The following is an 18,903-nucleotide window of genomic DNA, read 5'->3' as shown; positions in this document are numbered from 1 at the left end:
ACTTCAATCATCAACAACCTGCACAACCCGACTGCTGGCGTGCACGGTGCCGCTCGTGCTGGTAGGCTTGCATCCTTTGCTCAAATGCGCGCCGCCCCTTCGTCCTCGACCTACTGGCTCACGATTATCATCCTCCCCAATTTCCGTGCGAGATAGCTCTTTCTCACCTCGTCAACCGAGCTGCGGAGAACAAGTCCGAAGGCGCCGGCGTCTTGGCTGTGCTGTCCGCTCTGACGGGTCCACATGGAACGCGCCGTTTTGATCAACTCACAAATACGCAAACCATTCAGGTGCAGTTTGTCCCCGGCCTTCATGTCGGATGCTGTGTCCCCTTCCGATCGCTTTGATACTGACCGCGACCACTATCCAACTCGCCTGCCCATCAATTTTAGCAATTGACGGCGGCCCTCGATGCAGAGAGCATGGGCACGTTTGCCGTGTCCCTGATGACTGCATTCACAACACCAGAACTCCCTGCCGGTCTGTGCCTTGCCCTGACAGCGCGCTTTACTATGCCCGTGTGCAGCCTTTGCACTCGCTCATCTTCCTCTTGACGCTGTACAGACGCAACAGATGATGAAGTGCAAACCTTGGCAACTCAGGAACGCACAACGGTTCTTGAGCAGATGCTGGCACTCGTTCGCTCCTACAGTGGCGAGGCCAAAGCAGATTGGATGACGCAGCTCGCTCGTTTTTGCCTTGTGCAAGCCTTTTTCAACGTGACCTCGGGTGGTGCGTGTTTGTTGCAATTAAACGTGAAGGCGCCCCATTCCATTGCCATGGCCCTTTAACGGCCAGCACTCACGCACTTGGACCTTGTAGGGGAATTTGTTGAGCCCACCCCCGCCCTCGCGGACAGCATGCGCACTGTCTGCCAGGAGCGCTTCCAAGCCATCTTGGTGGCCCTTGGCACTAAGACCGCTGCCGCTGGACGCGACAAAGGTGAGCCTCGTGCTCTTCAAAATGTTTTTTTCCTTTTTTCAACCTTTTTCTCAGTTGCTTTTTTTGATAACTACAGGTGCAGCACGGCAGTTGGAGCTTAGCTCCCTGGATGACGTTGTGCGTGGTGCGCGTGAACTTCTCGATGATGGTAAGTCCGTGCTCTTTATCAGCAACTCTTGATTTAATGGCGTTGTCGTTGTGTGATCGATCCGCTGCGTGCTTGCCGGATCGCATCTAACCCTTCTCAATCATCAACCGCGTTGCTGTCTCAGAGCACTTGACCCTGTGCAAGCCCTGGGATGCGTCTGTGCGCGCTGCTTTTGACCAGGCCTTTGCAATGGCGTCCGAGGTAAATTCAATTGGTATTTGCAATCGTTCTAGCATCAGTTTGTTATCTCGTCTCCACTCACTTTGCTCGTGGGGCGCTCGTGGCCTGTTGCAGTCGGCAACCCCAGCAACGACACCCTCAAAGAAAAAGAAAAAGACCAAGAAGACAGCGACAGCTCCTGCTGAGAGCAAACAGCAGAATGCTGTGCGCCAAGCGTTCCGCCTTCTGCACTACCACACTTGCTTGCTGGTACGCAAGAAATGGTGTTTTGCGTCAGCCCTTTGCATGGTCATTTGCCAGACTCGATCTATCACCCTAACTTTGCTTTGGCTGGCTATACAGTTCTTCCCCGATCCCTCGCTCTCGCAGACCGTGGCTGAAGATGTGTCGCGCGCCGAGGCAAGCTTTCAGTTGCGTATTCAAAAGGATGAGAAGGCCGCCAAAACAAATGAGGATGAGCCTGAGGCTTCCGAGGTGTGTTTGGCCTTGGCTTCTGCCTTCTCGATCCGCGCCACAACACGCTGGTTCTCATTGGCTCAACCCTTGCTGTGGTATAATCCGCTTTTAAACAGGTTGTGATTGACGTTCTATTGAGCTTGTTGTCGCGTGGCACCGTTGTGCTTCGCAAGCTGGCCGAGACCGTCTTCGCCGCCATCTGCCCCTCGATGACGATTGGTGGTTTGGACATGCTCTTTGAGGTTCTGGTGCAAAAGGATGCATCCCAGGAAGCCGAAGGTGGGATGATAATTTCAACCTGCCCTTGTAATTGCTCCTGTACATCTGCACAGACCGTGTGCCTCTTTCTTATGTTTGAGTACTTATCGTTGTGGGTTTCGTGCCGATTGACTCAGACGAGGAAGAAGAAGAAGAGGAGGAGCATCACGCTAAGCGCGCCAAGCGCGTTGAAGGGCAGGATAGCGATGAGGAGGAGGAGGACGACGACGACGAGGATGATGACGACGAGGATGATGACGACGATGATGACGACGACTATGACGATGACGATGAGGATGATGAAGTGGATGAAGCTCTCAAAGCTCGCCTGCGCGTAAGTTTTTCCTGCATAGGAAGCTAGGGCTTTTTATTGTCGGCAAGACGCCATCAGTTTGTTCACACCAGGCTCTACACTCTGAGTGTCCTCATTTCGAATTTCTCTTCTTGGCGTCCGTATGTAGGAGGTGCTTGCGGTCCCCGAGGCCATGGATGAATCAGGCGAGGACTCGGACTGGGACGATGACCGGTCAGTTTGAGCTTGAAGGTTGACGAGCGAAATGTCATATGCGTGTGGTTTGACTCATTCGAACACACTTTTGTGCCACCGCCATGCGCCGCAGCATGTTTCAAGTCGATGCCGCGCTGTCAGCCACATTTCGCGAGCTGAAGCGCAATACCAAGCAGGACAAGTCCCGTGAGACGGAAAGTGCCATTCACTTCAAGCAGCGGGTTCTGCAGCTGGTGGAAATTTTCATCAAGCAACAACCAACCAATCCCTTGGTGATGGAAACCATTCCTGGCTTACTCTCAACCTACAATGCAAGCCAAGTCTACCGCGTGCGCGGCCGAGTCCTACAAGAGCGGGCACGCGGCCTTTTGCGTTCCAAGTGCGTGTGCTGCGCTGAGCATCGCGTGTTGTGTGGTGACAAAGCTTCAATTTTGCTTCTTATAACGGTGTCTTCTTTATTTCCTTGCTTCTTTTTTTATTTTTTCAAGGCTGTTTACGTCACGTCAAGTGCCACTCTTGGTGGACTCAGAGGATGTCGGCCGAGCCATGACTCTCTTGAACGAGCTCATGGCTGTATTGGGCAAGGCGCAAGAACGTGAAGTCATTGACACGGCAACCCAGGGCATGTACTACCTCCTCCGTGTGCTCATGCACGGCGACCCCGCTCCTCTTGATACTGAGCGCTTTCAGCAGGTGGGTCTGGGTATACGGTCCACTCCCTTTGGTTGCTCCCGTTCTTGACCACACAATCACACCCTGTGTTTTTTTTTTTTTTTTTTTTTTTTTTTTTTTTTTTTTTTTTTTTTTTTTTTTTTTTTTTTTTTTTCAAATCTGATCGTGCATTTGTCATCACGTATCTGCGTATGCAGGATCTGATCAACTTGCTTTCGCGGTTCACGAGCGCCAAGATGTGCCAGCTGCAACCCAAAACTTTTGTGGAGCTCGGGCGGCGTTTCCCTGGTAAGTGGCGTAGCCCCCGCAGCAGGTCTTCATCGTACGTCTCGACTCACGTGTGCCTCCTTTGGTGGGATAGCTTTGGCTCTGTTGGGTGTTCCTTTTGTGTGCCAGCAAATTGTGAACGGCAAGGTGCTAAACAAGTTCCGCACCGCGGGTGCCTACACTTTTCTGTCCGGTGTCTTTCAGCAAAAGCGGGTCATGGTTCAGGTGTGTAACGAGGTGGCCCTTGTTCTTGAAGGCGGCGTGCCAACGACTAGGATCCACCGCTTGCTAACCCGTACCGTGCATGTGAGCAGCATGCTGCTGCCATCGAGGAAATGGCTGGCGATCTTGAAGCCTTGATCAAACATGTGATTGCCGAGGTGCAGACGGCTCAGCAAGCCAAGGTACTCATTCTTCGCCAGGCTGTCCTTGTATATATCATGTGAATGAGGAAACCAGTGTCTGAACTCGTTGAACCTTGCTCATCCTGGTTCATGCTCGTTTAGAATAAGACAAACAAAGATAGCTTGCGTGCAGCACAAATTTTGCTCCGGACCCTTGTGTAAGTGCTGGGCTGCTCCGGCTGGGTGTTGAGGCGGCCCGCCACTCAGTTGTCTGTCGGCGCGTTGTCGCGTGTGCGTGCGCCTTGTTTTGCGTGCAAATTTGACTCATCTGCACTTGGCAAACAGGCAAAATGCGGATGGCGCTTTTGACAAGCAGGCCATCCGAGTGGCCATCGATGGCGCACTGGCTGGCCCTGTGGGCACAACCAGCGGCTTTGCTGGCATCAAGAATTCACTGATGCAGGTGTGTCCTGGCTTTGCTTTTTCCGTGTGATGGAGGGAAGTGGTTTTGAATGGGCGGATGGTTCGTGGTGGATGCTCATCTATCGACTGTGCGATGTTTGTTTGGGTAGTTGGGCAAGGTGTTGCCCTCGAGCGTTCCTCAGAGTCCCAAATAAAAAGAGCAGATTTGCGGATTGTGGGAGTGGAGTAATGTTTGATGCCCGTGGTGATTGATCCAATCGATGAAGTCTGAATGGAAGAAGCGAAACCCACGTTCCCTGCGCTCGTTTGCGGAGCACAACATGTTCGCGACACAACAGAACCGCCAACCTTGCATCCGTCTGTAGAAGTCACGCATTCTGCCAGGAACCCCGTCGTCTTTCCTTTTTCTGTTTTATTGAACCTTCATGAGAGGTTTGCTATTGATCAGAATTTTGTGGTAATTTTTGATCTTTTTTTGTAATTTCATATGAATTTTATTGCGGTAATGGTGCGACTGAGTCAAAAACATTATTAGGATTAGGATTGCTGCTTCAGGGGCAAAAGCGCTAGCCTTTGGCAACGCCGCTTCCGTCGGCACTATGGACCCAATGAGTCAAAAAGCCGATCTCCAAAAAAAGAGGGACGGACGTCAAGCGCAACGGCACAATCATGCATTGATCGCGAATCAGAAAAAAAAAAAAAAGTCAAAATCAAAATCAAGCTCCATCCACGGCCTGACCAACGACGAAAATGCTGAAAACTCAACGCGAAAGCGGCGTGTAATACAAAGGTCTCAAGAACGCGCCAAGAAGGCGCTCAGCGCCGTGCGAACATGAGGGTTTCATCTCGGATGAAGATGAGGAGGCGGTCGCTTGATTCAAGGTCAGCAAGGAGAATGCGCAAACGGGTCAGGGCCTCACGCTTGTCTGACCCCGCGAGGCGAAGGGGTGCCACCAGGTATTCTTCAATTTGTTCTCGGCTGCGAGCTCCACCAGCGAGAAAGCCGAGGATGGCTTTGACCGTGATGCTCGTTTCAATCTTGTGAGCCAACGCCAGGGCGGGGTCGAGTTCACTCTCGCAGTCATGAAACAAGTCGTCCTCGTCTCTGTTCGAATCCTCTTTGCCGGGCATGGTGGGGTGGGCGTGATCGCTCAGAGCAACGGTGGGCGCGCCATGCGCGGGTGGTGGGAGTACGGGCGTGGTAGGAGGGGCAACGCGATCAGCCGCCACGGCTTCTCGAGCGGCGGCCAACAGTTCGTCCGCAAGCGAGACAGGCCCAAGGGGGGAGATGGCTCCGGGCTCAAGAGGCCCAGGGCTTTGAAGAGCGCTTGATCCTTCAGACACGGATGCGGAGTGACGGTGCACGGGATCTGCTGTTGCTTCACGAAGGGCCTTGGCCTCATTTAATTGCTCTTCACGGAAGCGGAGGGCTTGTTGAAGCTCGTACACTTGGGACTCGAGGCGCAACCGCTCATCACGCGTCTGCAACAGCTGCGCGACCTCACGCGAATATCGTCGCTCGTAGAGACGCGCTGGGGGGTTTTCGGGATCATGGGGTTGGCCAAAAGACCAAAATTCATCGTCAAATAGCTCCTCATCAATAAAGCCAGCCTCGTGGTAATGTGATGTATTGTGGCTCATATCGTGGCTCATATCGGCCTGCTCATCTCCCGAGTCTCCATCTCCATCTCCATCTTCGTCATCATCGGAATCCTGGCCGTCCAACGAGTTCCGTCGTGCGTGGGAGGAGTCCTGACTCGAGTCGAGGCTGCGCGGCTGCTGTCGCGTCCTTCGGTTCTTGGATAAGGCATCAACCTGGTCTTCCAAGGAGACACATGTCTAATGAAAGAATTGAGCATTGCCGTGGGACACCACCTGCTTGTGAGAAGATGTGCTTGCCCAAGAGCACCAAAAAGCAGCGCTGGGACATGCAGCGCTGCGCTTCTGCGTGGCACCTACGCGTTCAACATCGACCAGGCGCTGGCGTTCGCGAGCCAGCTCGTTGGCTTGTTGTTGACAAAGCATCTCCAGGTGGCGAATCCGCGATTGTTGCTCCTTGAACGTGCAGCAGAGACAAGAGACAAAAGAATACTCGTGAGCCGACACATGCATCGAATCGCGGGTCGCTGGAGAGCAAAGGGTGAAGGCTCGCGCGGGTTAACCTGGGCTTGGTCATCGGCTTCGGTCAGCAAGAGCTCCATTTGCTCACGCTCATCTTGCAGAGAGAGGGCGCGATGTGCCAGCTGTTCCAAATCCTGGCAGGCACGACAGCAACGATCCAAGCGCAGAGTCGGGCACAAAAGGCAACTGATAAGCCGGGGGCGGGCAGTCTACGTAGGTCACCAGAGGAGCCAAGTCTTGATCCCACCTTGGCAGGATGCATCTTGCTTGCATTGGGCACAACCCCCCTAAAGACTTGTTAAAACTGCACAAATGCTCGCCTGCGCCTAGCTATCACCATTCACGGCATCACGTCGGCCACGTCGGCGCCCAGCTCAACCGTGCCGCGCTGCCTCTCTGCCAACAGCAACACCTCGAATACCCAAACGCTTTTTATTTGAGCCCCAAATAAAAAAATTAAAAAATTTAAACCTTGAAGCTGAAATGTCACACACACACACACACACACACACACACATCAAAAATCAAAAAATCAAAAATCAAAAAAATTACATGTACATGTAATTATTGCTGTTGGACGTACATCATCATAGTCTGAGCAGGGAGCGTGGCCGTGTGCTGCCTGGATTAACATGTAAGAGAGAGATTACTACATGTAAGTGATATTTAGAGAGAGTGTCACACACACACGCGCATCAGATTTTATTTTATTTTATTGCTGTCGTGTGTGTGTGTGTGTGTGTGTGTGTGCGTGTTGTTGATGCGTGAACGGCAGCGCCGTGGACTTTTGCTGGGCCGAGACTGTTGGGCTGTCGACCCTGGTTCCAAAGGAGCTGTTTTTGACCCGTGTTGAGCTTCCTTCAGGAACAGGTCGTGGTGTGCATGCTCGCCTTTGTCCATCACACGCTTGCATCTTCTTTTTCTTCTTCTTCTTCCGCGTGCTGATTGTGGTGCTCGCACGCAAGTAACGGAGCGGACACGAGTCTTGTCGGTTTGAATTGGTCGGGGGCTGCGGCCGAGCTTTGTGCCCGCCAACGCCCTCACAGGCAACGTAGCATTCTTGCTGTGCGTTTGCTCAACGGCAACCGTCAGCCCCTACACATTTCAAGCTTGAGGTCTGGCGTTCCTCTTGGCGCCCATTCCCCAGCTTGCTCGTCGCGCTGCACCCGCTAACGCAGCCGAGCTGTGCCGGCAAGGGACCCCATTCGTTTGTCCTCTCCCTGGAGTACCAGACGTGGCATTGCCCACTCGAGATTGCTTGGCCCGCTGGCCTGCTGAACCTTTAAACACCAAAGCCGACAGAAAGCCACCAAGATCCGATTGCTTCTTGCACTCCCCGCCTGCCCATTTGAGCACCCACTCGTTCTCTCCCGAGTCTATTCCCCCCCCAGCATCCACCAAGGTCTGTCATGACATGCACTGGTCACAGCGCTTGCCTTCCTTGAAGGCCTCGCACTCTTATCACCGCTTGCCCACCACCCTACAGCGCCGACCCGTACATCCACTCGAGCGGCCCGTCAGCAGCGCTTCCTCAATTTTCTCTGTGCCGGGAGGCCGAGAATACAGCCCATCTCAACTGCCAGAGCTTGACCCTTCCTTGCTGGCGCTTGTTCAGAACTGCTGGCAATCATAGCTTGTCCCAAGCGCTAGCTCTTCATTTCGGTCCGGCCGACCAGGCCATGGGCTAGCACGATCATCGCTGACATGGTACGTCTGCATAGCTGATGGTGCTTAGCCTGCTCGCAGCTGCTCGAACCAAACCCGGCGGTTTGCTGGGCGAGAAACGCAGCATGACCCCTTATGCTTGCCGTCTCACGACTCCTTCGCCTTGCTGTCCTCGTATCGGTCATTTCTATTTCTTGGTTTGTAACTTATTTATATCCATTGACAGAAAACGGTGGTCGTGCAAACCAGTCTGGCAGCCTCCCTGGTGCTCCAGGGTGGCCAGGATGTTAAATCTCGGTTTCAAGCTGGACTACAGTGCATCAAATCTATGCCCCTTGCTGCCCATCAGGTATGTGCCTTCGCTGAACGCAAGCGTGTGTTGTTCGACCCAGGCCATCTCTTTGCCTGTTCCCCAAAACGACAAAAATGCGCGACGACCCATTGCCGCCTGTTGTTTCTTCTCCACGACCACAGCACGATCACATTGCGCCCGTCCATCAATACTCGTGCTCAATCCGATTTTGCCTTGCTTGAATTTTTGACAGGGCACCTTGCGTGTGGATGGTAGCGGCCTCCTCTTTCAACATGAGAGCACACATCTCAACACAATTGCCTTTGAGCCCGAACAAATCTTATATGCGGGCGCGCCACGCCACCCCCATCATGTATGCCCCAGTCCCTCTGCGCGCACCACAGTTGCAATTGCGACCACGGTACCAGCTCACCCACAACCTATGCTTCACCTTACTCGCCGTGCTCTCTGCAAGTTGGCTTGCATTCTCGTCGAAAATCCGTCAGGGTGCCAGCTCCTAGCCTTTCAGAGTCGAGTGCGCGGCGACGCCTCTGCCGTCATCAAGGCTGCCAAGGCGCTCATTCAAACTGAGCACCGCCCACAAAGCGCCAAGGTCATCTCGGTATGTTGGCCTCGGGTCGTGATCTCGGAGCATTTGCAGCACCACTGTATAGTCTCATTTCTCAATGCTTGTTGACCACGCACGGTTATAGCCAAATTGCAGCCCCATAAGCGTCACGCCTGAAAAAATACTGCCACCCCGTAGCCGGCACTCTTGGCTAGCCGCATCCTCTCGACCGAGCTCCGCAGGCCAAGGCTCGCCAGCTCTCTCGGCGAGCTCCAGCCTCGGGGACATTGCCGATCTACCCCTAGCCAGTCGCCGCAGCAGTGAACTGCCCAGCGACCGCGTCTCCTTACCTTCCATTCACTCTTCCGAGGCAGACCTGGATGGGTTTCCTGCCGATAGTGCCTCCTCTTCTGGAAGCCATCATCGTCGCCCATCCGTGCAAAGCTTGGCGCCAGCTGCCCGCTACTGGCCCGCTCACGAACTGCCTTGTCATCACAAGCTGGATGACGATGCCCTCGAGCTCTTTGCAGCTGCTCTCCGTGAAGCCCAGGTATAGATTAAAAGCACTTCTTTTTTTGCCCCGGACTCAAAGATACTTCTTCCTTGCTCACCTCCTGATCTCCGCGCGTTGATATATAGCTTCAGCGGAGCACCCACCACCCGGCCAAGGACGATGAAGCTCGTGGTGCGTGACCTTGCCCCTTTAATCGCTTTCGGTGCAAGTGGGCCTTGCTGTTTTCTTTGGTCGAGGCAACACGCTTACCGCCCCTCACAACCCGTGTCTTGATACAATAGAGCGTCTATGTTTGCGGCGGCTCAAGCGACCACTTCGGTCAATTCAGGCTGACATACCCGCCATGCTGGGCTTGGTCCTGACGTATCGCGTCGTCTTCACCCCCCTTGAGTTTTTGAATTACCTTCAGGATTGCTTGGAGCGGTTTCCTAGCGCGGTGCGCCCCTTGTTCCATCCTGTCGTGCTGCTTGACACACGGGGCCTCCAGCTCATTTGCTCTCCTTGTGCAGACGTATGCTGTTTTGGAGCTGAGCCTCCTCTGGGTCTCTGTGTGCCATTCGGATTTGCTGCACGATGATCTCACCCGCCACAGCTTTGAGGCTTGGTGCGAGCAACACATGGGCTCTGAATGGGCCTGGCTCCTGCAAGAAATCCGACTCGTCGTTCAGCTGCAGGACAGAGCCACCGCGGCGCGCAAGCCCGTGGATGCCACGGCAACTGCAGGTACGGTCGTCACATTTCCAAGTTTCTCACGGTCGAGGATTCGTTCTCATCTTTTCTTACGACCCATTGCCTTTCATAGACAAACACTATGGCCCTACCCCTGGCATTTTGGATCAGCTGGAGCCAGATACTGTGGCAAACCAGCTCACGCTCTTCGATGAGCAGCTGTTCACAGTACTGACTGTCGATGACTACCTGACAGCGAGTGCGTTTGTTCCTCTCGACTTGATTGACCTCACCTTCCCTCCTTCTCGTTACTCTTGTACCTCGGCAAAAAATTGTCACATGGCGCACGGCTGTCACGTGCCGTCTCTTGCTCACATGATTTGTGTCTTGCTACACAGTGGCGCGGGCTTACAAAATGGAGTCACAACAGCATGCACCTGGACACTCGGCGCACTCTTCTGCGCTTCAAGCTGCCATGGATCGCTTTCAGCAAGAGATTGCTTGGGTCAAGGCCGAGATTCTCCTAGGCACGGCCGAGAAAGAGTGGCTTTCCAAATATTTGTACGTAGCCGATGCTTGTCCCCACCCCGATCGAATCAGCTGACCAAGATGCAATGACCTCTTTCATTTGGCAGCTGAGTCATGCGAGTGGATTCACCTTGATTTTTGTTTCGTTTATTAGGTTAATGTTGCGCGTAGCAGACAAGTGCTGTCAGCTTGGCAATCTCTTTAGCGTGTTTTCCATTTACTCAGCTCTTGATAGCGTCGAGGTCAGCGGCCTGTTCTTGAGCGAGAGTGTTTTCTTGAATTGAGCAGCCAAGGTTTCGCGTCATCACGAATCCGGCCGCGAGCGCATTCCTTCTCATCTCCGGCGCATGTCTTGCTTCCGTTGGCAATCAGGTGTCCCGTAAGATGGCGACCGTGCGCTTGGCGGACAAGCACCGCAAGCTGTTTGCGCGTCTGGCGCGACTCACGGACCCTTCGCGCAACATGGCCAACTATCGCCGCCAGCTGGAGCAGTTCCACAACAAGCCCTGTATCCCTTTCCTCCCCGTTCATCTCAAAGATCTGCTGTTTGCCACGGAAACGCGCCGCACTCTCTCGCGCGACTCTGCGGATCTTGTCACCAAAATTCTGATGAGCGTGCAGTCTCAACAGGCCTTTCCCATGCGGACGGACTTTGGCATGCAGTCCTACCTCCGCGTATCTGTGCCTCGGGCGGCTCTACCTGCTTTACCCAGCAAAGCGGAGCTTGCACCGGACACCCAGGCGGCTCAGGTGCGACGCCAATATCTGTTGGCTGAGCTGACCTCACCTGCCAAGGGTGGCGCTAACAAGGGGGCCACGACTGAGCGCAAGCCAAAGCGCAGCAGCTTGACCATCGTGGTGGCCGCGGCAGCTGATGCAGAGGCAGACGGTGGCTCGACCGACGGCCCGCTCTCCGCTCGCACCAATTCAGTTCATGCCTTTATGCCCCCACCGCGTCGCTTCAGCAAGATGAGCAGCACGTCTTTGTCTGCGTTGCCAGAGCAAGCTCGCACACCGCTTCGGCCTAAATTAAGCGATGCAAGCCTGGAGGCGACGCCCCATCGCCTCAGCGAGACCTGGTCCTTGCCTCGCAGTTCTGCTGTTACAAGCTACAGTCGGCGCAGCAGCATGCTTTCCGCTTCTGACTGTATGGACAGTAGCGAAGATGAGCGTCACGATGACCTCTCGCTTGTCTCCACGCGCTCGGCTCCCGAGCCCGGTACGGGTCATGGTCTGAGTTCACCTGACCCGGCCGACGCCTCCTTGGCTACACGACGCCAAGTGGCCAATTTGGAGCCATTGTCAACCTCGCTATCGCTTCCACGCCACTTCTTTGACGGCGCCGCACCACGCACAGCGCCGTCACCCTTGGGTGCCACTATGGAGTCTGCATCCGCGTCAATCAACAGCTGGTTGGCTCCCAGTAGTGCTGCTTACAATATGTCTTCCACTACAAACGAGCGGCCTTTCACAGCAAGCAAGCTCGTCCTTGACTTTTCAATGTCCTCCTTGGCGGCTGAAGGCACGGCCGAGGCGCGCGAGGCGAGGCAAAGTGAAGGCTCAGCCTCGTCTGTCGTGTCCTCTGTGTTTGAGACAGAGCCATTGCCTTCCGTGAGCTGTCCCCTTGAGGGTCCGGACTGGATTGAGATTGATTTGGATGCGGAAGACACAATCTTGGAGAGCGTTGAGGTTCTTGGTGGGCGTGTGAGTTTGGTCTAAGCCGTGTGTGCGACTCTGGTTCACTCGGGGTCCTACTGGCCTGGAGGACGGCATTGGTGTTTGTTTGTTTGCTGTTGTGTCGTGTCCTGTTCTTCGAGTTGCCAGGTTTCCCTCGTCGGGTGGAGGGTCTCATTACCTCGCCTGTTGGTGTTGTTGTTGACCCTTTATTTTCTCTTTTGCTTGTTGTTGATTGCTTGTGGATATTAGGGCCTGCGGCCCCAATGAGGTTCAATCGTTGACCACGAGCGTGAAATGCAATCTATATACGATTCAGGTTCAGGTTCAACTACGTCAGCCTTGTTTCGTTCTTCACGGAAGCTCCCTCCAGGTTGTTGAGCTCAAACATAGTCGGAATTTTTCACAACGCCATACAACCTGTGGCAAGCGACAAAGCAGAGGATGAGAAGAAAATGACAAAGGAAAAAACTAACTGTAAATAATCAAACAACAACAACCTTCCCAAAACTGCCATACCCAGGCACGCAGCAATCACAGGTGAAGACACCAAGCATTGCGCGCAACTGCTCCCATTCGCTAGCTTGACATTGTTGCAGCAACGTTGGGCGGAAGAATCGCATGTACAACCTGCACCCACACAGACCCAAAGCATGGTGATCATTTGCAGGATGTTGGCCACATGACAAACGAGCAATTGTATGACATACGAAAAAAGATAGTGGGGCAGGATGGCAATGCCTGCCATGCCCACAAGGGTGCCCCAAAAAATCTCCGAGCCCAGCATATCATAGAAGACCTGAAAAAGGTGCGCGCGCGTGTGTTGGAGGCGAGGGTCCACGCAAACGGACATCATTAGACCCACGCAATCTCCCGCAAACGCCGCGCATGGGTTCGAGCATCTGGGGTGGACATTGCGGCACAAATCTATCGTACCCAGTAGTAGCCCCCCGTTGAGCTCTCCTCACCCCACACAAAGAGAATACCCGACTCGACGAGATTAAAAGCGACATAAGCCAGCAGCGACCCCCACACGCAGACGTGGCTCATCCATGTCCAGTATCGCATATCAAAGGCGATGCGTAGTGTCACCAGGAGCAGCATCAGCGAGTAGATTGTCATGCCGTACCACCACAAGGTTACCTGATCAGAGTGCACAAAACAGCCCGGCAAAGCAAGTCAGGTCAACACTTGTATCACACCAGGGCATGGGAGCAGCGCTGTCAACGCACCGTGGGGCGGTGTCGCTCGAGCGCCAGAGTGACGCCATAGTAAGCAGCGGTCCCCTGCCAAACCTGTACACAGACCCAGGATCAAGAGTCAGCTCAGCCGAGTATGCAGTCCAAGGGTCGCCACACCACGAGCACACGTGTCACTCACGCCCGTGATGGTCCACTCGAAGAATTTACGATAGCTCAGGACGGCATTCCCAACGAATTCAGGGTAAATTCTCGGCGTGCGCAACAGAACGCGCTCGTCAATGTCCTACACCGGTGTTCACCCGATCCCCATCGCTCATTAGACAGGTGCACAAACAGTCGGTTTCTGCCACACATATTACTAAGAGAACCAAGTACCAGCTGGCCTGGATCGATGCGCGTGAGGTAAACGAAGGGAGTGTACCTTTTCAAAAATGCCAAAGCATAAAACTGGCAAAGAGGTGAAAAAGAGATTCCAAAACGTCAGGTTCCATTGTTCATAAATGACTTGGGCCGAGAACAGCGAGATGGGGCCATAGAACAAGCAAGGCAGAATGTAGGCCAAATTCTTGTAGAAGAAGAACTGAATCGTGTATGCGATTCGCCAATAACAGTAGTGGCCATGGACCAGAAGAAGCGGTTTCAGAAAGCGAAATTGCCCGATGGAGTAGTCACTGCAAGCATTACAGGGGAGTCATGGTGATGACCGTTGCCAAAGGGGGCCCATCAGCACGAGGCATGTCTGTGAGTTTTTTTTTAAAAAACAAAACCAAAAAACAAAATAAACTTGACAGTGCCAGTGGAAAGCAACGTCGGCTCTGACCTTGAGCGGGCCGCTTGCCGTCCTTCCTTGCCAAGGATGCCAACACCAACGTGGGCCTCGCGAATCATGGCCACGTCATTAGCACCGTCGCCAATTGCCAACGTCACTGGTTTGCGGCCCGCCACGGCTTTGCCGCCACCCTGTACAGAGTTGCCATCTTCGTCGCTGACCGAAGCTAAGCCGGCACGCACAAGTTTAACCACCGCTGCTTTTTGTACCGGGCTCAGACGACAGCCCAGAACGGAAGTACATTTCCTGCGAGAGGCGCGGGCATGTTGTTGCCGCAACGGCAGGCCAAGAACGTTGAGCTCCACGCAATTTCAAGACATTGATTCATGGTGACGCGTTGGGGCACCGGCAGGAAGTAGGAGCTTACGTGGCAACCTCACGGAACAGTTCAGTGTGGTGCTCGAGGGCTGTGCCCAAGGTTATTCCATCCACGATTAGAGCGGCATTGGTTGATCCCGTGGCTGGGTGCACGCGTGCAGCGAGGGTAGTTTAGTGTGCATGTGTGAGAGCGAGCTTGGAAGGGTGCAAAGACCAAGCAGACACCTCGGCGTCTCAACTCACAAGAGATGGTGCCATACGACGCTGATGAGCCGTGAGCGCTCATCACAGGTGATGGTGTAGAGACCTAGGTTGCAGAATCAGCAGATGCAATCTTTGCTGAGAGCCGACACGCAAGTACTGGCGAAGCGGCTTGACCAACCAAGCCTTTGGCAAACCTGAGGGAGCAGCTCTTTGAGGGCTTGGCCGCAGGCATCGGCCTCGCGCAAGCCTAGCAACTTGAGCTGCGTGGCTGAATGGGAGAAGTGACCCGCGGACAGGCTGATGTTGATGGCTGTTTGCACCTTGTCACCGGTCAAGACCCAGGTGCGAATGCCCGCCTCGCGCAACGCAATCATGGTTTCAGGCACACCATCCTACACACCCGATACAGGTGCCAAGTCGATACAGGTGCCCGACCACACAGTCTTATTAGACAAACGGTGCCTTTGTCAACACGAACACCCACGCTCCTCCCAGGACATGGTAACCACAAACCTGAAGACGATCTTCCACCGCCGTGACGCCAATCAAGTCCAGGTCACGCTCCAGGGTCTCATATGCATCGCGTAGTTTGCCCTTGCGATCTTCCATAGCTTGACTAGCCTAGAATGCCAGGTGGAGTAGGGGAGAGTGAAATTAGACGGCAAAGAAAAGCGTTGGGCCATTTGACCAATGCGAGTTGCGTACTTCCGTCAGCAGCTCGATGGCATGCTCCAGCTCATCCGCGGAGAGTTGACGAGCAGCCACGGCCAAAGTACGCAACCCTTGACGACTGTACTCGTCCAGCTGTTCTTGAAGTTCTAGAAAAGCACACGTAGTCATGTCAAAGTTCGCTGTTTTACCCAGGCAGAACAGGCCCGTCAGTACTTACGGTGAAGTTCAGCCTGCTGCTCTTCTGTTGTTGATTGTGGTGACGATTGCGCCCGGCAGCGTTGCATTACGGCAGCATCAGCTCCCTTGGTATACAGGGTGGCCTGGCCATTGGGATCGCGAACGAGCACGCTCATGCGCATGCGAGCAGAAGAAAATTCCATAATGTGCAGGAGCTGACCCAATTGACCCGAGGGGAACAGCAGGCATGACGGTCAAAGCAAGGCAAGAAGTGCGCGAGCGAATGAGAACCTCAAGTGCCCCAAACTCGACATAGGGCATAGAGCTTGCAGGCTGAGCAAACCTCATATTCGATGCGTTGGCCGTCAATCTCTAGTTGAATCGTGTCATCGCTGCGGTCAAAGAAATGGATTCCAACCTGTCGTGTGTGAGGACGTTGAAATCAGCAAGCGACCAAAAAGACAACAGTTCTGAACCTAAGCAATCAGGCCTCTGGGCACGTCCTCAAAAGATGACCTACCTCTGGCAAAGCAGCAGCGCGCACGAGGGCTTCTTCGTCGGGTGAGACTGAGGTCATTTTTCGTTGGCGAGTGAATGTGTGCTGTGCGCTTTCGTCCACGCTATCCTCGTAGGACACGGTGTGACAAAGAGCCAGGCACATGAACATTTCCCGAATGCTGGACGTGTCGTGCCATACGTCCGACGGCGCCGTGTTGAGAGCACTGGGTCCAGCTGCGCTATTGAGAGAGGCTCTGGTCTTTTCAGAGCCAGCCGGAACCAGTCGTTCATAATCGCCTTGGACTTCAAAAGCATGGCCACGCACGTTGCACTTTTTGAATACCATGCTAGATGGTAATCCAGAATGAGCACAGGGTCACCTCAGGCTGAGCGGGCGTGATGGTAGTCAGGGACAACGCACCGATTTTCTGTCAGCGTCCCAGTTTTGTCAGCGAAAACGTGTTCGACCTGACCCAGGTCTTCAATAAGGTCAGAGGTGCGAGCCGTGGCAGGCTCGTCCAGGTGCTCATCGTACAGCTTGAGGTCCCAATTGATGAGGAGCGAGCCTGCCAGCTTTTGCAATTCGAGTGTGACGTAAAGGCTGATAGGGATGACCTAGGGATCAGAATAGGGAGGACCCAGCCGTGCATTCAGGTGAGATTGACGCACGCACGACGCGCCAGAGTCAGCTCGAGCCCGGCTGAGCCACAGGGATGGAAAAGACCCCCAGTAGAAGGAGCGTAGGGGTTGCCTGACCCAGTTGTAAAGAAGCATAAAGCGTAGCCAGGTTACAATGACGTCGCCCACTCGGTAGGTCAAATCGGTGGCGCTGTGAGCCAGCAGCAGAGGCAGAGGGTGCGTGGAGAGGTTGCTGGTGAGTGTTGCGCGTCAAGCGCAAAGTGGGCTGGGTGTGAAGCGTGTAGGCGTGCGTACATTTGAGTGTCTTGTCCTCGCAAAGGCCAAAAGCGCCGGGCGTCGGAGCGCCATTCTTCTCCATAGACAGTGGAGATGGTGCAGACCAGAATGAGCCAGAGGAAGTAAAAGGCCAAAAAAATGTTGAGTCGCGATTCAGCAGTGGAGAATTTATATTTAGTCTTGGGCTGATTGAGAGCCAGCTTGCTATCATCGCCCGTATAGACGGCGATGCCCAGTACCCACGGCGTGCCCTTGAGTCGTGCGCCCTTGAGCAGAACATTCTTGGTGGTCAGCGCCTCAACAGTTTCTAATGACCATGAGAGGCGCAGAAGGAGGTGGTCAAGGCATCTCTGGCCGTGTGAACCACGCGGTCATAAGGGAACCTCAGAAGGCGCACAAAGGTGGTACAAGGTGCCTCACCTCCGGAGCGAATGCGCCCATCGAAATCATACAAAATGGCGTTGGGAACTCCGGCTTCGACAGTCAGTTTGTCTTGCCGCGCCAGTTCTGCAGGGCCCCAGCCCTGCGAGAGCTTAGGGCAGTAGCGCACCTGTTGTTCCCAAGGGGTTGATTTGCAAGGATAAGAGGGGCAACACGCGCGGACTTCTTGTCCATGGGGCATGGGAATGAATAGAGAGCCGAGCAGCGAGGACGTAGTGTATGTGGACCTTGAGTGTGGATTCGCCATCAAGGTTGGCCGTCGTGATGTAGCAATCACGGCTCTCGAGGGCGGAGGCCACGACCACGAGATCGCATGGGATTTCTTGTTCATTACAAACTTGGACAATATCGCCCACAGCCTGTTGTACAAGAAGCAGGTTGGCAATAAGGCGGCCACGATCATGTCCATGGTAGATGTAAGTGGCATCCAGCCCGCGACGTGGCACACATACAATGTCTTTATAATAGCAAGGCGCAAGCGTGCCGTCTGCTTGTAAAGTCTTGCATTCTGAGAGGTTGATGACGGCATCCGCTTGATGGCGCTGTCCACACGCCATGCATCACGCAAATGAGGTCAAGGACGATGGAGCCGGATGAGAAAGAGAAGGGGATTGGCGAAGGCCCGCCAAGTTTACCTTGTAATCTTCGTAGGCTTGTTTGATAGCAGTGACACCGATGACGAAGAGAAGAGGGAGAACGCTGGTGATGGGTTCAATGATGGCCACGCCTGGGATCTAAGAAGCACAAGAATGTCCATGGCGTCAGAATAAGCGGGGCGCTTTGTTTTTCAACATGTATAAGGCTGGGGGCGGCTACCGCCTTGTTCTTGTCGATCATGGCAAGTGACTCACAAAGTTCATAATCATGACCACCTGGGCCGAAGCAGCGGGGCGCGCGCCAAAGCACCAAGAGAGGCGAGTTTAAGAGACACAGACAAGAGTGAGGGCTTGCTATGCGAAGGCATTGTGTGCCGAGATGGGTGACCAGGGATGTTGGAATGGCCTGGCTTGGCTGAGTGGGCGCACCAAAAAGTAAAAGTTGGCGATGCGTTGAAACTGCTCAAAGAGGTTGATGGGCAAGAAGGTGAGCAGCGTATACTTGCTGGTGATGACGCGGTTGTCGCAGTATAGATCAAGGTCGCCTGCAGTGTCGGCGGATCGACTGCAATGAGTCGGGCGCTGTGCAAAAGGCGAGCAAGGCCGGGCACGTGGTTGCGCAGATTGTTGGGCCACATACCGGCAGCGAGATGGTGTTGGTGCGGCTGCGCCACGCGCACGCCAAAGGTGCGCGGGCCATCACGGCCATGATAGGTGCGCCACATGGCCAGCTTTCTCGGGCAGAACTCGGTCCGTTGACCCGTATGCGCGCAGTCTCACGCGAAACGGGCGTGATCGATCTTGACGGCAGAGGTGCTTGGG

At 54.2% G+C, this 18,903-nt stretch overlaps 4 protein-coding genes across 4 annotated transcripts in view; 2 read left to right on the top strand and 2 right to left on the bottom strand.

Annotated features, from left to right (window-relative positions):
- MONBRDRAFT_9230 (uncharacterized protein) overlaps positions 1–4,268 on the top strand; it is a gene marked incomplete at both ends in the record, with an annotated part of 5,914 nt that extends 1,646 nt beyond the window's left edge. The window contains 14 exons of the mRNA XM_001746919.1: positions 603–732; positions 823–942; positions 1,019–1,090; positions 1,215–1,291; positions 1,385–1,519; positions 1,640–1,744; positions 1,843–2,005; positions 2,086–2,318; positions 2,446–2,510; positions 2,605–2,871; positions 2,981–3,185; positions 3,362–3,452; positions 3,526–3,656; positions 4,152–4,268. Coding sequence (XP_001746971.1) covers positions 603–732; positions 823–942; positions 1,019–1,090; positions 1,215–1,291; positions 1,385–1,519; positions 1,640–1,744; positions 1,843–2,005; positions 2,086–2,318; positions 2,446–2,510; positions 2,605–2,871; positions 2,981–3,185; positions 3,362–3,452; positions 3,526–3,656; positions 4,152–4,268 — 1,911 coding nt within the window. The remainder of the gene's footprint in view (positions 1–602; positions 733–822; positions 943–1,018; positions 1,091–1,214; positions 1,292–1,384; positions 1,520–1,639; positions 1,745–1,842; positions 2,006–2,085; positions 2,319–2,445; positions 2,511–2,604; positions 2,872–2,980; positions 3,186–3,361; positions 3,453–3,525; positions 3,657–4,151) is intronic.
- Positions 4,269–5,014: 746 nt separating this feature from the next.
- On the bottom strand, positions 5,015–9,278 carry MONBRDRAFT_9229 (uncharacterized protein; the record flags this gene model as incomplete). The annotated part of the gene is made up of 4 exons (XM_001746798.1): positions 5,015–6,037; positions 6,158–6,324; positions 6,408–6,528; positions 9,195–9,278. 4 exons carry the CDS (start codon positions 9,276–9,278, stop codon positions 5,015–5,017), a joined length of 1,395 nt encoding a protein of 464 aa, XP_001746850.1.
- A 423-nt stretch (positions 9,279–9,701) lies between these two features.
- Positions 9,702–12,274, top strand: MONBRDRAFT_9228 (uncharacterized protein; the record flags this gene model as incomplete). Its single annotated transcript, XM_001746918.1, has 4 exons — positions 9,702–9,794; positions 9,868–10,081; positions 10,161–10,384; positions 10,928–12,274. The coding sequence occupies 4 exons, from the start codon at positions 9,702–9,704 to the stop codon at positions 12,272–12,274; spliced, it is 1,878 nt and encodes a 625-aa protein (XP_001746970.1).
- A 338-nt stretch (positions 12,275–12,612) lies between these two features.
- On the bottom strand, positions 12,613–18,806 carry MONBRDRAFT_26477 (uncharacterized protein; the record flags this gene model as incomplete). Its single annotated transcript, XM_001746797.1, has 23 exons — positions 12,613–12,649; positions 12,749–12,859; positions 12,940–13,028; positions 13,166–13,372; positions 13,462–13,524; positions 13,610–13,714; positions 13,853–14,102; positions 14,252–14,426; positions 14,628–14,667; positions 14,977–15,174; positions 15,296–15,403; positions 15,488–15,600; positions 15,672–15,846; positions 15,975–16,049; positions 16,152–16,476; positions 16,551–16,744; positions 16,886–16,958; positions 17,063–17,351; positions 17,465–17,594; positions 17,713–18,027; positions 18,121–18,219; positions 18,511–18,626; positions 18,722–18,806. 23 exons carry the CDS (start codon positions 18,804–18,806, stop codon positions 12,613–12,615), a joined length of 3,372 nt encoding a protein of 1,123 aa, XP_001746849.1.
- Between the last annotated feature and the right edge of the window lie 97 nt (positions 18,807–18,903).

The sequence above is a fragment of the Monosiga brevicollis genome, genomic scaffold (genome assembly GCF_000002865.3).
Source record: "Monosiga brevicollis MX1 MONBRscaffold_14 genomic scaffold, whole genome shotgun sequence".
Taxonomy (NCBI): domain Eukaryota; class Choanoflagellata; order Craspedida; family Salpingoecidae; genus Monosiga; species Monosiga brevicollis.
This window is presented reverse-complemented; position numbering and strand designations above follow the sequence as displayed.